The sequence below is a fragment of the Xenopus tropicalis genome, chromosome 8, assembly GCF_000004195.4.
Source record: "Xenopus tropicalis strain Nigerian chromosome 8, UCB_Xtro_10.0, whole genome shotgun sequence".
Lineage (NCBI taxonomy): Eukaryota > Metazoa > Chordata > Amphibia > Anura > Pipidae > Xenopus > Xenopus tropicalis.
Window position 1 is genome coordinate 80,282,630 of NC_030684.2, and position 15,123 is coordinate 80,297,752.

At 39.9% G+C, this 15,123-nt stretch overlaps 1 protein-coding gene across 7 annotated transcripts in view; it reads left to right on the forward strand.

Moving 5' to 3' along the window:
- Positions 1 to 24: 24 nt before the first annotated feature.
- ryr1 (ryanodine receptor 1 (skeletal)) overlaps positions 25 to 15,123 on the forward strand; it is a 114,304-nt gene continuing 99,205 nt past the window's right edge. For all 7 annotated transcript variants that reach the window (XM_004917103.2, XM_004917106.2, XM_012969015.2 and 4 more), the window contains exon 1: positions 25 to 386. In XM_004917103.2, coding sequence (XP_004917160.1) covers positions 339 to 386 — 48 coding nt within the window. In that variant the 5' untranslated portion in view covers positions 25 to 338. The remainder of the gene's footprint in view (positions 387 to 15,123) is intronic.

Below are 15,123 nucleotides of genomic sequence, written 5' to 3' on the forward strand. Positions count from 1 at the left end.
GAAGGCTATTTTTCAAACTTGCCCTCTTTCCCTAAATCTCTGAATGTAGTTTTATGTTCTGTGATTATTTTCCTTGCACACTTACCTCTCCCCTCCCCTCTTTGCCGTCCCCTGTGTTGCCATTTGGCATTTTGTCACAGTTCCCTCCAATCATTGTGCAGAGGAGGGGGCACGAGGATATCTCAGGCTGCATCTTTCTGAGTGTGTCTGTTCAGGCAGAGGGGAGCGGAGCACTCTGTGTATGTGTGCCTCTGTCTCTCTCTCTCTTCCCCCATATCCACACAGACTGATTTCACCCAGGAACAAGGACAACCGCAAACCTTAGTGGGGGGGGCACGATGGCTGAAGGAGGTGAGGGTGAGGAGGAGATCCAGTTTCTCAGGACGGTGAGTGTGCACTCAGTTATGCACTCATGTTTTATGCATTTCCCAGACAATGTCCTTGCAAGAGTTAAATCCCGATTTGTATTTGTGCCGAATGTTGCATAAAAGGCAGGGCTGAGAGATCTGTGTCACCAGCAATACACCTGTTGAGCTCAGTCAACTACAGCGTCAGCCTAAGCTGGGGGGGAGGAAAGAGTTTTAAGTGTCGGGGGGGGGGGGGGGGGGTGTGTGAATGACAGGGACCAAAAGGGAAATACAGACAAAAAATGACTGTTAAGCAAATAGCAGCAGTCTTTTTAGCACAGTTATTTGATCTTAAGTCACCTTGTGTATTTCATCGAGTTACGGGGGAACTGGACCGCAAACATTGTAATGTTTGAAATTTTGCGTGTATGTATACATGTATAAATAATACATCACTCTTACTGTGCTCCTTTTCTCTCTTCCTTTGCCCTTTTTCTATAAGATACATGGCTATCTCTTACTCTGCATCCTCTATATAGCATAAACAGCTGTCTCTCACCCTGTCCTCCTTTAGATAACATACACAGCTCTCACTTTGCCTTTCTGTAAAATACACAGTTATATATCCCTCTGCCCCCATAATATAAATTGCTATTTTTTACTTTTTCCTTCTGTATGTAGCATTAACATTCTGCTATTTCCTATAAACAAACTATATTAGATCTACATAGAATGCGTTAAAAGCAGTATGTAATATTATTAAGAGGGATACAATTTGCTATTATTAATTATGTCAGGGAAACAGCCTATTCACTTATGTACTCCAGGGACTGTCTGGCCAACCGCAATCATTTCCCCAAAAATAGAATTTAGGCAGAATTAGCTGTATATTTAGGTTACTGTTCAAAATGCAATTTATATATAGCGTATCACCTATTTAAGCATCTACATCTATAAGTGTTCATATAATATTAAGGCATGGGTTTGTCTTGCTTGCAGGAACCACAGATATTGTAATGAACTGCCCCCCCTAATGATCATAAATAGCTGCTGATGCAAGCAGTATGGCAGCCTTCATGCCCACAAAAGCATATCAACAACTTCTGTGGCCCTTAATAATTATTAGTGATATGGTTATTGGCTGAATGTTTAATGGAATATCGTTTTTAGAATATGCCACATTATATATAATCACCCCAAATATGTTATGAACTGTACTGATGAGTAGTTAAAACTGCAGTTTGTGATACAGTACATTACAGATAACCTTTGGAGGTGGTTGGCCTCGAAAGGTGTTTCATAGTTAATAATTCCAGATCTCTGGATCGCTGCAAATGAGAAGATTTATTGCTTTAATCAAAAAATGAATGCAGCTGATGTTAGGCGTGGATTTAAACTGCTTATTTGATAGCATGTGAACTTTGCTGCGTGTATAACTGAACGCCCTATTTGACGTTTGTATGTGACTGGATATCTAATGAATGCATGTCTTATAATAGACCCATGCACTCATGCTGGTTGGTTAAGTAGTTAGTGTATGGTTTCTTCATGGGACTGGTCATTGTATTTAACATTCACATTCTAATTGGCCTGTATGGGGGATTAAGTAGAAAATGAATTCGCTGAGCTTTTGGATGTCATTTAAAAACCAAGTTATGCTGTTAATAAGTAAATCCTATATTGTCCTTGTTTTATAAAAAGGTTTATTTTCCTTAAAGTGTTCAATACATATGAAAAGGAGTCCCCATATTATTTGAGTCACAAGCCTGGCTCCCTTACTTAGAGATGAAAAGTGGTGAGTGGTACAGTTCCACTGATGTCTGTGGAGTATGCCCGAGTGAAAGCAAGTTACATGGCACATGTACAGATGTGACAATGTAACCGCATCTTCTACAAATAATGTACCCTGTATTTTTAGGGACAGATTTATAGATATTTGATTGCCTTCCATTTTTCAGTCCAGTTCAATCAGTTCAGTAATCAATTCAATTACTATTTTCGAGGTACGGGTATGGGACCTATTATCCAGAATTCTCAGGGATTAGGGCTTTTCTGGATAAAGCTGGCCATACACTGTAAGATCCACTCATTTGGCTAGATCGCCAAGTGAGCGGATCTTCTCCCGATATGCCCACCTACAGGTGGGCGATATCAGGCTCACTCGATCGTTTGGCCCTAGGGCCCGATATCAGCAGCTGAAATCAACCCGTGTATGGCCACCTTTAGGGATCTTTCTGTAATTTGCATATCCATCTTAAAAAAACATTAATTAAACCCAATAGGATTGTTTTGCCTCTGATAAGGTTATATCTTTGTTTGGTACAAGGTAGAGTTTTATTATTACAGTGTAAAAGTAAACCACCTTTAATATTTTTAAATATTTGCTTACAATGGAGTCTAGTGGAGATGTTTTTCTGTAACTTTGAACTATCTGCATACCTATCTCTTGTCAAATAATGAATAAACAGAAGATTGATATATTAACTGGTCACTGGCATGGCCTGCATGCTCTGGGAAAAAGTGCAGCTCTGGAGATCGAGCAGTCTGTTATAAACAGCAATAGAGAGAACTATACACATACAGAACTCACTTGAATAGGAATGCATTCTTACTTGCATTTACATATTGTGGTGATGGTAATACTTTGTCAAGTGATTTTCTATTGTTTTTTACTGAAGCATAATGGATTATATCCATGCCACCAGAAATTAGACAAATATAAAAAATGCATATTCTTTGCATTTATATTGTTGTAAATGGATCCCTGCTGTGTAGCCACCTTGGCATATGAAGAAAACCCCAAAGGAAGGGAATATAGGCCAAAGAGATAATTAAGAACTGAACATATTGCAGGTAGAGAGGATCTCCCGCAGGTGGCCAGTTATGGAAAAAGACAGTGAAAAATATGTGGACAAAAGAGCTACCATGACTTATTTATCACTGGGGCATTTTTAGCTGTACCTTGGGATGAGAACAGAGCTTGACCTTTAAAACAGGGGCTATAAACATCCAGCCATAAAGTGCATATAGACTGATATATAGCTATCAAAAGGTATATGGCCAAAAGTCCAAAAGTTTTCTTCTCTTACAGTATGCAGGCCTACTAGTTTAGGTATTTTCCCTATTCTTTCTTCCTCCATATGTGGAATATATTTATTAAACATCAGTACAGTTTACTGAAATGTTATTATAATGGCAGTTCCCCTTTAAATTATTTCAGCACTCTTAGCCAAATTATTGGCTTTTTCCCACTGTATTCTGTTTTCTCTAACCAAAATTAACAAAATTGTCTTTTGTAATATTTGTTGACATTGCATGTTGTAATTGTGATTAGCCTATTTTATATGATCATCTTGAAGGTGGATACTTTATTGGCATTAAAATAACTTTTTCAGCATACACTGCACACTGGTAAAGCATCATGAATTTGTCTGTTTATTCTATTCTCACTACCGCTGGTTCTGACTATTGTTTGCATTCAAGGCTTTGTGGGGATTGGAATTATGGTTGGTGGAGAGATTCTTTCTGCTGCGTTGTTTATAGAGTCAGAACCAGCAGGGTAGAAAGGTACAATGAAACACTGCTTTTAGCATCAATTATATTTAAGAATAGCTTTAAAACCAGTGAACATTTTTTTGAGTTATATATTAGCAGGCAACTTTAAACAATATCTGTTCTTTATGCACATAGACATGTCATGTTATCATATGGTGCTTTCCTTCAGTATTATGCATTTTTATGATCTTATGCATGCCCACATAGTTACTGTTACTGATTTTGTTTTTAAAAGGCCCGCACAGACTTTCTAACATACAGTTTAAATCAGAGTTAGTGTAATCAATACAAGAAAGTGATATATTCCATTTGGTAATCATGAGCAATGTGCTTTGTTGAAATGATGGCCCAAAACAACTGTTTTAGCAGCCAAATGTTTCTTTCACTTTGCAGGAAGTGCTACATTATAGCTGGTTTACATTACTTCACCCCTTGACCACTTAGTTTGTTTTGCAAGCTGCCGGGCACACACATTCAGAGCACTTTGAAAATTGCCAAACCAATCCTCACACCCCTAGGAACAGATTTTTCACAATACATTTTGTTCAGACAGCCTTAATATTGAATTTCTTAAATAAATGGCAGAATGACTTTGTATCAGCAAACATGCATTTTCTCCTATCGCAAATGTTCTGTTAGAACAGACCATAATTATATTTGATTATCTTGACTCTAAATTTTACTTACTACTTTCTATCTGTTTCTAATAAATGGTTTCTTTACTCAACAAAAGTAGCAAACGCCTTATTGTCTTTGACATAAAAATTACTGGCTGGAAAGGCTTAAGAAATTCAGCTGAAATTTTCAGATCTCTAACCAAACTTAGTAAGGGGGGTTATTCAAATCTGTCATTTTAGAAAACCCTCCTGTAGTCACTTTTACACTTGGAATAAGCACAACTGTTTGAACAGTTGAGGTTGCTCAGTAGGGGTTATTTAGATCAACACATGCAAAAACTGGTTTTGTTACAATTGCAGTGACGGACCAGTTTATTGCTAATGAGTACACCAACTGGTCAGGCTGTCACTTTTATGTTATATTTTTCTCTGTTAACTTGAAATAGTTAAGAAACTCTTCTTCTGTGGGCAAAGGTATTCATTGTTTGTACTATAGCAGGCGTATGCCTTGCCCATAAGTACATTGGTGGAAAAAAACCAACCAACTTGATATTCAACATATTTTGATTATTCCTATTTTACAGTGTTTGGATAAATTTTCTTGTAATAAAAATATAGGGTTGCACTATTGTTGTTTTATACTAGTGTTATTAATAGGATAAAAAAGGTGGCAACCCTATTGCTCTAGGTATTGCTAGCACAACCAGCAGGCTCCCATTGACATTCAAAATAGGCCCTGGCATTTCAAGTACACAGAGGCCCACACAGTCCACAAAGACCCAATAAATAGTGACTGTGTCTATGGCATCTTACAGCAGCCCCTCTGGCATTTGCCTGGATCCACAGATAGCCAGTCCAGGTCTGACAACCAGCATCCAATAGTGATGTATACCCTTTGTATTGTTTTTTTTTTTTTTTTTTTTTTTTTACAAATTATAAATACTGAAGAACTTGAATAACAAGGGCTGGGCTTCTTGTATTGAATAACCCAATGATGGAAACAGTGGTAATCTAGGACAATGTGCTTCTTTTTTTAATGCAACTATTTGGGGGAACAATGCAGAGTTTCCAAATATCACAGCATGCCAGATGATAACTGAGGTATTCATAAATTCCTATTTTTTATATATACTTTTATTTCCATTAATTGGTAAGGGTGAGGTCACCTTTCATTGACTTTTAGTATAACGTAGAGACTTATAATTATGACAATTTGCAATTGGCCTTTTATTTTTTTTAATTGATTTTCAAATATAAAAGAAACAGAGCAACAAATCAGAAAAAATAAAAATTGCTGGAGTCCATATCAGTAATATGCATATGATCAATTATACTATGTCATAAGAGAAAGGGAAGAATTAGGGAAAGAAAAGAGGTAAGAAAGAAAAGAGAAAAAAAAGAGAGGGGGGGAGAGGTATCCCTCCAGTTCATTAAGACATCGATTGTTTATAAAATTCAGATTCAATTGACCTTTTTTATATTATTTTGTGGGGGGGGGTATCATTTCTCTTTTTGTTCAGCAGTGTCCTGTTTGGAATTGCAGCAGCTATTTGGTTGCTACGGTACAAATTAGCACTTTAGCAACCAAACAGTGGTTTAAATAAGAGACTGGAATATGAATAGAATAGGGTCAGAAAGATAAGGTAACAAAAAAGTAGCAAAAAAGTAACAATAATAAAATTGTAGTCTCACAGAGCAATTGTTTTTTGGCTGCACCCCCATTTGAAAACTGGAAAGAGTCAGAAGAAAGGCAAATAGTTCAAAAACTATAAATAAAATGAAAACCCATTTAAAAAGTTGCCTAGAATTGACCATTCTACTAACTAGTCAAAATTAACTTAAAGATGAGCCACCTTTTAAAAATGTAGGGTTTCTCATATAGCATATTGTCTTAACTGGTCACAACTATTTATATGCAGTGCCTGTTTATTTGTATATTTGTGCCTGTTTATAGCACAATGAATAACCCCAAGTAAGTATTCGGTTTTCCAGCCATTTATTTTAAAAACTTCTGCAATTATCTTTCTGGGCTCTACCTGTGACATTTTCTAACACGTTATTAACAAACAGACTTTGTCAGTAGGTATAGTTGTTGTTTTCATCTTTTATTTTCTGGCTAACGAATATTCTGAATACATCTATGTAAGATGGTAAAGCATTGCATTTATTTTAGTGGCAACAAATAAAACAATAAAGGGAAGTTTGAGAACAAACTTCATGTTGGTTTAAAAAACGTGAAGTCACTGAATGAAATCTGATTTGTTGGCTCTGCCCCCTTTTTTCTAACTTTGGACCACAGTTATATAGTAAAAACCGCCGTGCAACGTTTGGGGACCCTGGTTTTATTAGTATCTGAATAGCAGCAATTTAAATTTCCCCACTGAAAGTCAATGAGTGACATCTGATTGGTGGTTGGTGGCTCCTCCCACTTTTTTCTAACTTTGGACCACAGTTATATAGTAAAAACCACTGTGCAATGTTTGGGGACCCTGGTTTTAATAGTGTCTGAATGGCAGCAATTTGAATTTCCCCACTGAAAGTCAATGAGTGACATCTGATTGGTGGTTGGTGGCTCCACCCACTTTTTCTAACCTGGAACTGCAGTTCCCAGTGACTAACTCTGCAGAGTTTAGGGACCCTAGGATTAATAGTTAAAGAACGGCAGCAGTTAAAATTGAAACCAATAAAAGTCGATAGGTAAATTGTAATTGGTGGTTGGTGGGTGTGCCCACTTTTACTAACCTTGAGTCGTAGTCACCCAGTGACAAACAGTGGGCACCCTGGCATAAATTGTGTGACAATGGCAGCATTTTAAATTTAAACCAATAAAATTCAGTGGATGAAATCTGATTGACTGTTAGTGGCCCAACACACTTTTCCTATTTTTGAACTGGAGTCCCCCAGTGATCAACTTTGTGGGAAAGTTTGGGTCAGGCATAAAAATTGTGAAACTGACAACATTTTACACTTCACCATTGAAAGTAAATAGGTGAAATGTGATTGGCTGTTTGTGGCTATGCCCACTTTTTTCTAATGTTGAACGGCAAATATCCAGTGACTAACTTTGGAAAGTTTAGCAACCCTGGAATTAATACTTAAATAATGGCATCAGTTTAAATATAAACCAAAGAAATTTAATGAGTGGAAATGGATTGACTGATGGCCCCACCCACTTTTTCTAAACCTGAATATGTAGTCAGTCAGTGACTGTGACATAAAGAGTGTGAAAAAGGCAGCATTTTAAATTTAAACCGAAAAAATTCAATAAGTGAAGTCTGTGGCTGTTGGTGGCTCCACCCACTCTTTAAAACCTAAAAATGCAGTCCCCTAGTGACCCTGGTGTTAATACTGTGAGAATGGCAGCAGGTTGAATCACCCCATTGAAAATCAATAGTTAAAATCTGATTGGCTGTTGGTGGCTCCACTCACTTTTTCTAACTCTAAACCGCAGTTACCTGGTGACTAGCTCAAAGTTTGGGAACCTTAGTATTAATATTTAAAGAATGTCAGCAGTTTAAATTTAAACGTATGGAGTCTACAGGTGAAATCTGATTGGCTGTTGTTGGCCTTGCCTGCTTTTCTAAACTTGGAACATAGTCACAAACTGTACAAAGTTTGGGGACCCTGACATTAAACATGTGAGAATGGCAGCAGTTAAAATTTCCCCACTGAAATCAATGAAAGAAATGTGATTGGCTTTATGGCGGCCCTGCCCACTTTTTCTGAGCCATGTATGTGCAAAGTTTGGGAACCCTGGCATCAAACCAATAAAATTCATTTGGTGAAATCTGATTTTCAAACCTAAAACTGCAGTCCCCTTGTGACCAACTGTGAAAAGTTTGGGGACCTGGGTGTTAATACTGTAAGAATGTAAGAATGGCAGCAGGTTGAATTTCCCCATTGAAAGTCTATAGGTAAAATCTGATTGGCTGTTGGTGGCTCTGCCCACTTTTTCTAACCTTGGACCACAATTACCTGGTGCCTAACCCTGCAAAGTTTGGGGACCCCGGTGTTATTACTGTGAGAATGACAGCAGGTTGGATTTCTGCCAAGTCAATAGGTAAAATCTGATTGGCTGTTCACAGCTCCGCCCACTTTTGGGCATCCAACAGTCATATTTTCATTTAGGCTGACCCCATGACTATGTGATTAAAGTTTGGGGAGTGTAGCCTCAAAGCTGTAAGATTGGCAGCAGTTTCAATTTCCACATTTAAAGAAGAAGGAAAGGCTAATAAAGAGTTAATCTCAAGCTGCAGGCATACCTTCAGTTTTATCAATAGTGCCCTTAAGTCTCCCCATATTTCACCTGTTCAGATGATCAGAAGCCAAACAGGAAGAAAAAACGCTGAGTTGTGTAAAGAAAATTCACATAATGCCTCACTCCTGCACCGAGACCAGCATTTTACATATACTGTGAGCGTGCCTTACTACAGAGCTCGTGCCTGTGTTTGCGCTGTGGATGGTTAGAGTAGGTGGTGCTCGCGTCTAGGGGGAGGGAGAAGATTTGCGCATGCGCATTTCCTTACGTGGCGCCATGGACTAATTTAAATAACCAACATGACGGGCGCAATAGGCGAAATATAGCATTTATTAAAGTCAGAGAGAGTGCAGACAATATACAGGCTATCAAGGTAAAAAAAAAAAGGTAGCTATCAGCTACAGGGACATGAGGCCTTTCTAGTTATGGGGGGGGGGGGGGGTCGCACTTTTAACCCTTTCCTTCTCCTTTAAGTCAATGGGTGAAATTGGATTGGCTGTTGTTGGCCCCTCCCACTTTGGGTCATCCAACAAACTCTATTATATTCGGAGTGACCCCATGATTATGTTATTCAAGTTTGGGGGGTGTAGCTTCAAAGCTGTAAGTTTGGCAGCAGTTTGAAAATCTTTCCTGTTAATGTCAGTGGAAAAATTGGGGTGTTCGGAGCAGCGCCACAAAAAGACGGGGGGGTGGGATTGCTTAGAAAAGCACAAGCAACCTGCTCTACTATAGGGTGAAGAAGTGTGGAGAGTTTGGGTGTTGTACCCCTAAAACTGTAGGAGGAGTAGCGTTTAGAAAATGGGGGGCGCTAAGAATAAGAAAAAGCAGAAGAATAAGCTGAAGTCAACCCAACATAATGATGACTTTCTTGTTTTTATTCAATTTGTTTAAACTGTTCACAGTGGCGTAGCGTGGGCTTTTGTCGCCTGGGGCCGACCGGAAATTTGCCGCCCCTCTATTTAGTTATTCTTAAAAAGTTCCCCCAATAGAAAGTGCCCCCATAAACAGTGCCCCCAATTGCCCCATACAAAGTGCCCCCAATAGGAAGTGCCCCAATTGCCCCATACACAGTGTCCCCATAGACAATACCCCCCAAAGACCTTGCCCCCCAATAGAAAGTGCCCTCATACACAGAGCCCCAATTGCCCCATACACAGTGCCCCCAATAGGAAGTGCCCCCATACACAATACCCCACAAAGACCTGGCTCCCCCCATGGAAAGTGCCCCAATTTCCCCATAGACAGTAGCCCCCACACAGTGCCCCCAATTTCCCCCATAGTACATACCCCCAACAGACCATCGGCGGCGGCTCCTTCTCTCTTACAGGCAACAGGCGCTTCTATAAGGTTGCGCCTCATCGCTGACGTGTGACGTCATACGCACGGGCGCAACCTTATAAAAGCGCCTGTTGCCGCGCCATAAGAGAGAAGGAACCGCCGCCGATGGTCTGTTGGGGGTACGTTAAATATCATGGTGATTGCCGCCGCCCCTTCTGATACGCCGCCCGTGGGCCATGGCCCCCTCGGCACCCCCCTCGCTACGCCACTGACTGTTCAGGAGTTCAGCATTTACCTAAAATTGCCATAGGAATTAGTATGAGTTGTATAAGAAGAAGACTGTCCAACAGGCAAACTGGTAAATAATTACTTGGAGCTAGTATTGAGATACCAGTGTACCAGGCTATGAGATTATTAATAGCATTGATCTCAGTATCGAAACCAGCTAGAGAAACAAAAATGTGAAGTCTTTGTCAGTTAATGATTGTTGATTCCTTAATAATGATAGAATTCTGGTACAAAGGGTATCACGTATCTGATCAATACAGTAAGGGGTATATTTATCATGCTGTGTAAAAAGTATAGTGAAGCATTACCAGTGATGTTGCCCAGGGCAACCAATCAGCAATTAGATTCCAACAGTTAGAAAATCAAAGCAAAGCATCTGATTGGCTACTATGAGCAACATCACCGGTGATCTTTTACTCCACTTTTTACACAGCATGATAAATATATCCCTAAATGTCAGTTCTAGACTGGCCTTAACTGGTGAAAATATAAACCACATTCCTGCTAATTTCAATAAACTAATTTCAATGAATGTCTGACATTTAATTAAAAGTCTGAACTGAAAAAGTTGTGAAAGCATCAAAAATCCGAAAGTTTTGATGCAACATAAGGATCCTCCAGGGAAGGGAAGGGGTGGGACATCTACCATTGACGTCTACATGATCTCTTCAGGTTTTAGCTGTCAAATTGTCGGATTCTGATTTATAGCTGTTTTGACGCATAGTAAATCTCAACTTTTTCCGTTCAGACTTTTACGTTAATGTCAGACATTCATGGAAATTAGTTTTTTCAAATTTAAAAATAAAAAAATAAGAATTGTTGCAGTTTTTGTAAATGTTAACTACACGTTAATTGTTAGATGAACTATAAGTCTGTAGATACAGTAAATGTAAGCGTTAATTGAATTGCAGTGACAGCAAGGACACAGAATACAACAGATTGCTGCTTAGCAGGACTTTGGTTTATATTTTCACCAGTTAAGGTAAGGTTGCCAAACTGGAACTGACGTTCCTGTGACTTTTTTCTGTGACTTTTAGTGCTAAAAAATCTGTCCTTTTGTAAGTATCCCCCTTATTGTCTATAAATCCCTTTCCCCTGGCCCAGCAAACCCACTGTTAGTGCCCCTACAGATTAACCTCAATCAGATTTATATATTAAGTCTAAAGAAGGATTCCAGACACCTGCTAAAACCCATGGAGGGAAGGATGATCTAAGGCACTGTTAAAAATCACAGAGTGTACTATACTTTATTTAAATCAGCAACAATGCTTCAACAATTACTGTAAAAGGGTCACAGAAAGAAGGAGGTGAAGAATAGAGGACTATTCCTGGGTTTACTCTGGGTTTACCATGTACAGGGTTTGCAGGATTTTTTTTTATTCTTTTACATTTCAGAATAGCAAAAGTTTTTCAAAGCACATAGCAGCAAAATAAATACATATTCTATATGGAATATTGCCAGAACATATTTATATATATATATATAAATATTGATTGGCCAGCAACATAGGGACAAACAGGGAGGGGTGCAGTTCAGCAAATGTTGGAGGGCATTAAACTAAGCTTGTTCTAAATATGGCTCATTTTTCCCAGAACCTTTCAGCAATTCTAAATATGTGGTTTTGCACATGGCACTTGATGGGAGGGAATAAATTCAAGAAGTGAAATATTCTTAATGTACATTGCATGTTAGACATGCTTATACCTGACCTCATATTGCACCTGTGTATTAGGTGAACTGCAGGATGTGATATGTTTGTGGGGATACACAGACTGGGAAAGCAATTCTTTGGTGAGAACTTTCACTTAAATTCATACTAAGGATGAAGTGTCTATTGGTGAAGTATTTTATGACTGGTGTATTTAATATAACAAGCATAAGCTATCAAGAGAAAAGAAATGAAAAAGTGATCTGGGGAAAATGCTGTAGATGAATGATTGCAAAATTCAGAAAACTTATCAAAAAATCTTTTCGAAATAACAATGGCAATAACCTATATTTGCTTCACAAAATGTTTCATGGGCAACTCGAAACTGCATTTAAACTGTACTGAACATACAGATTATATATAAATACTGATAAATGCAGATGCTAATGAGGCCTGATTCATAAAAGGCAAGGACGATGAGGCACAAGATATAGGGATGGGCATGATCAGGAAGTAGGGAAATTAGGGTGTTGCACTATTTCCTGTTCTTGTAGGTGATTCCTCTATAAGGGAGTGCCTGATTTAAAAGAGCTATTCAACTAGTTAGTGTTGGGAGCTGCGCAGATAATCATTTGCTTGTTGTCTGTAGAGAGTAGAGCAGCTCAGCCATCACTGTTCTTGTGTATGTGTTAGGACAGAGGTCCTCGATAATGGGCAGAAGGCACACCTTGGGGTCCAGTTGGACTGGAAATTCCATTACATTGTGTATAAATTGGGTTACCTGCTTCCAGTAATAAATAAGGACCAGTCCACATTAAGTGCTAGAAGTGGGGGCAGTTTGAGTGGCATTTGGGGAAGATGGTATCTGTATTTTGACAAAAGTTGTTTTAAGGGGGGTTAGGTAGGCTCTATGTAGGATGTAAGTTTGGATGCTGTGTTCCCTTATGTACTGGAAAGTGTGCTTGGGAAACTCAAGAGCCACATCCCACTCCTCCTGGTCAATCTGCCCAATGTTTTACTGCCAAGCTGCTCTAGAGCGATCAGTATGTGTCATGGTGTTAGGTTTTAAGAATATCCTATATAGCTTGGATATCAGGCCTTTAGTGTATCCAGTTTGAATGCTAGTAATGCAAGGCTAATTTCAAGGGTAGAGTACTTAGTGTGGTCTCTGCTACCACGGGCGACTAATCTCTCCAAAAACCCTTTCCACCAGCAACAATAGGAATCACTGGTAGAAAAGCCTATGCATTGCTTCGGCTTTCTGAAGTCGCACAAAGTTTCCTCTTGCACGCAACTTCGGAAAGTCAAAACGATATGTAGGCCTTTCCACCAGCGTTTCCTATTGTTGCCGGTGGAGAGGCATTTTGGAGAGATTTGTCGCCCGCAGTAGCAGAGATCTATCGCTGGCGACTACATCTCTCCATGGGACATCAGCCAAAACCCCATTTGTTTTGTGCTCTTTTGACTCTGCGTATGGAACCTGTGTGAGAGTTGCATCAGTTGTGAGGAGATGTACTATAAGTAGAAGAGGGGGAGGGCTAAGCCTCCAGCTGTGGTATGGTTCTGAGTATAGATGATCTGAGCCTGGGTCTAGTTCCCTTCCAGACTAAAGTAAGGACATGTGCAGTGATTGCTCAAAATAGCTTTTGTGCTAGGAATATAGGAAAGTGCATAACAATGTACAGGACTTTAGGGAGTAGTATCATTTCCACCAGGTTTATTTTAACTCACAAAGGTAAATTTCCTCAGGTTTGCATCAAATCTCTCATGTAGGTTGTAAGGAGGTGGATGTTTTTAGGCAGAAAGTCTAAGATGTTTCTAGTGATAAGGATGCCCATGTACTTGAAGTTGTTCTATAAGCAAGGGGTGGCTTGGGGGGGCAGTGTTCACAGTGTTCAGTTGATGTGGAGCTCAGAGTACTGATCCATCTCATTAATTACCATAAGGGCTTGTCTAGATACTGAGAGATGTCTTTCAGGAACAGAACCATATAATCTGAGTATAATTTGAGTCCCTCAATCCAGTTGTTGAGTCATATTTTAGCCGCCATACAAGAGGGGGGGGCACCCCTGTAAAAAAATGTCTAGCCAGCAGTATCCACTCTAGCCCTGGGGAAAGAGTGTAGCAATTTAACCCATGGTATTAAGTCCGTACCGATCCTGAAACCTATTTGTTTCATGATCACCCAGAGGAAAGACCATTTGATTGCATCAAAGGCCGTGTAAAGCGTGACCAAATCCTAATCCTCTGCCTGGTCATAGTTGCCTGTATGATCTCATAGATTCTTTGTATGTTTCCAAGCATAAAGCCGTATTGATCTGTGCCAGACAGGAGTTTATCTAGGCCTGGTGCCTTGCGGTTAGGAAGCAAGGAAATGGCTAACTCCTCTAGGGTTATGAGGGCATTGAGTGGTATATATACATTTAGCAACAGCAGTGGGTGAGAGTTGAGGAATAGATATCTGCCCTGGGGGTGTGCTGTATGGAGACCAGTTGAAATTGCACAGATCTCCTAATGAGGATTGTGACCCCCTGGAATATTGAGTATGTAGCATCCCACCCATGGGCTTTTCAGAGACAGGCTCTTGATGCCAGTTATATGGGTTTCTTGAAGACATATTATCTCAGATCAGTGCTATCCAACTTCTGTTGTACCGAGGGCCGGAATTTTTCCGACCTACGTGGTGGAGGGCCGATAATGGAAGCCAGTTTTGACCACTCCCTTTTTTGAAACTGCACCCACTTGAAACCACACCCATGTTATCACATGACCATACCCATATTAATGGTTGTAGTACAGCAAAAACCTGCCATACTCTGCCTGTCCTACCCTGCCTGTGTGTGCCATACTCTGCCCTACCCTGCCTGTGTGTGCCATACTCTGCCTTCCCTACCCAGCCTGTGTGCCATACTCTGCCTTCCCTACCCTGCCTGTGTTTGCCATACTCTGCCTTCCCTACCCTGCCTGCGTGCCATACTTTCACTGTGTGTGCCATTCTTGGCTGGTTTGTGCCATACTTGGCCTGTGTGTGCCATACTCTGCCTGTGTGTGCCATACTCTGCCTTTCCTACCCTGCCTGTGTGTGCCATACTCTGCCTTCCCTACCCTGCCTGCGTGTGCCATACTTTCAC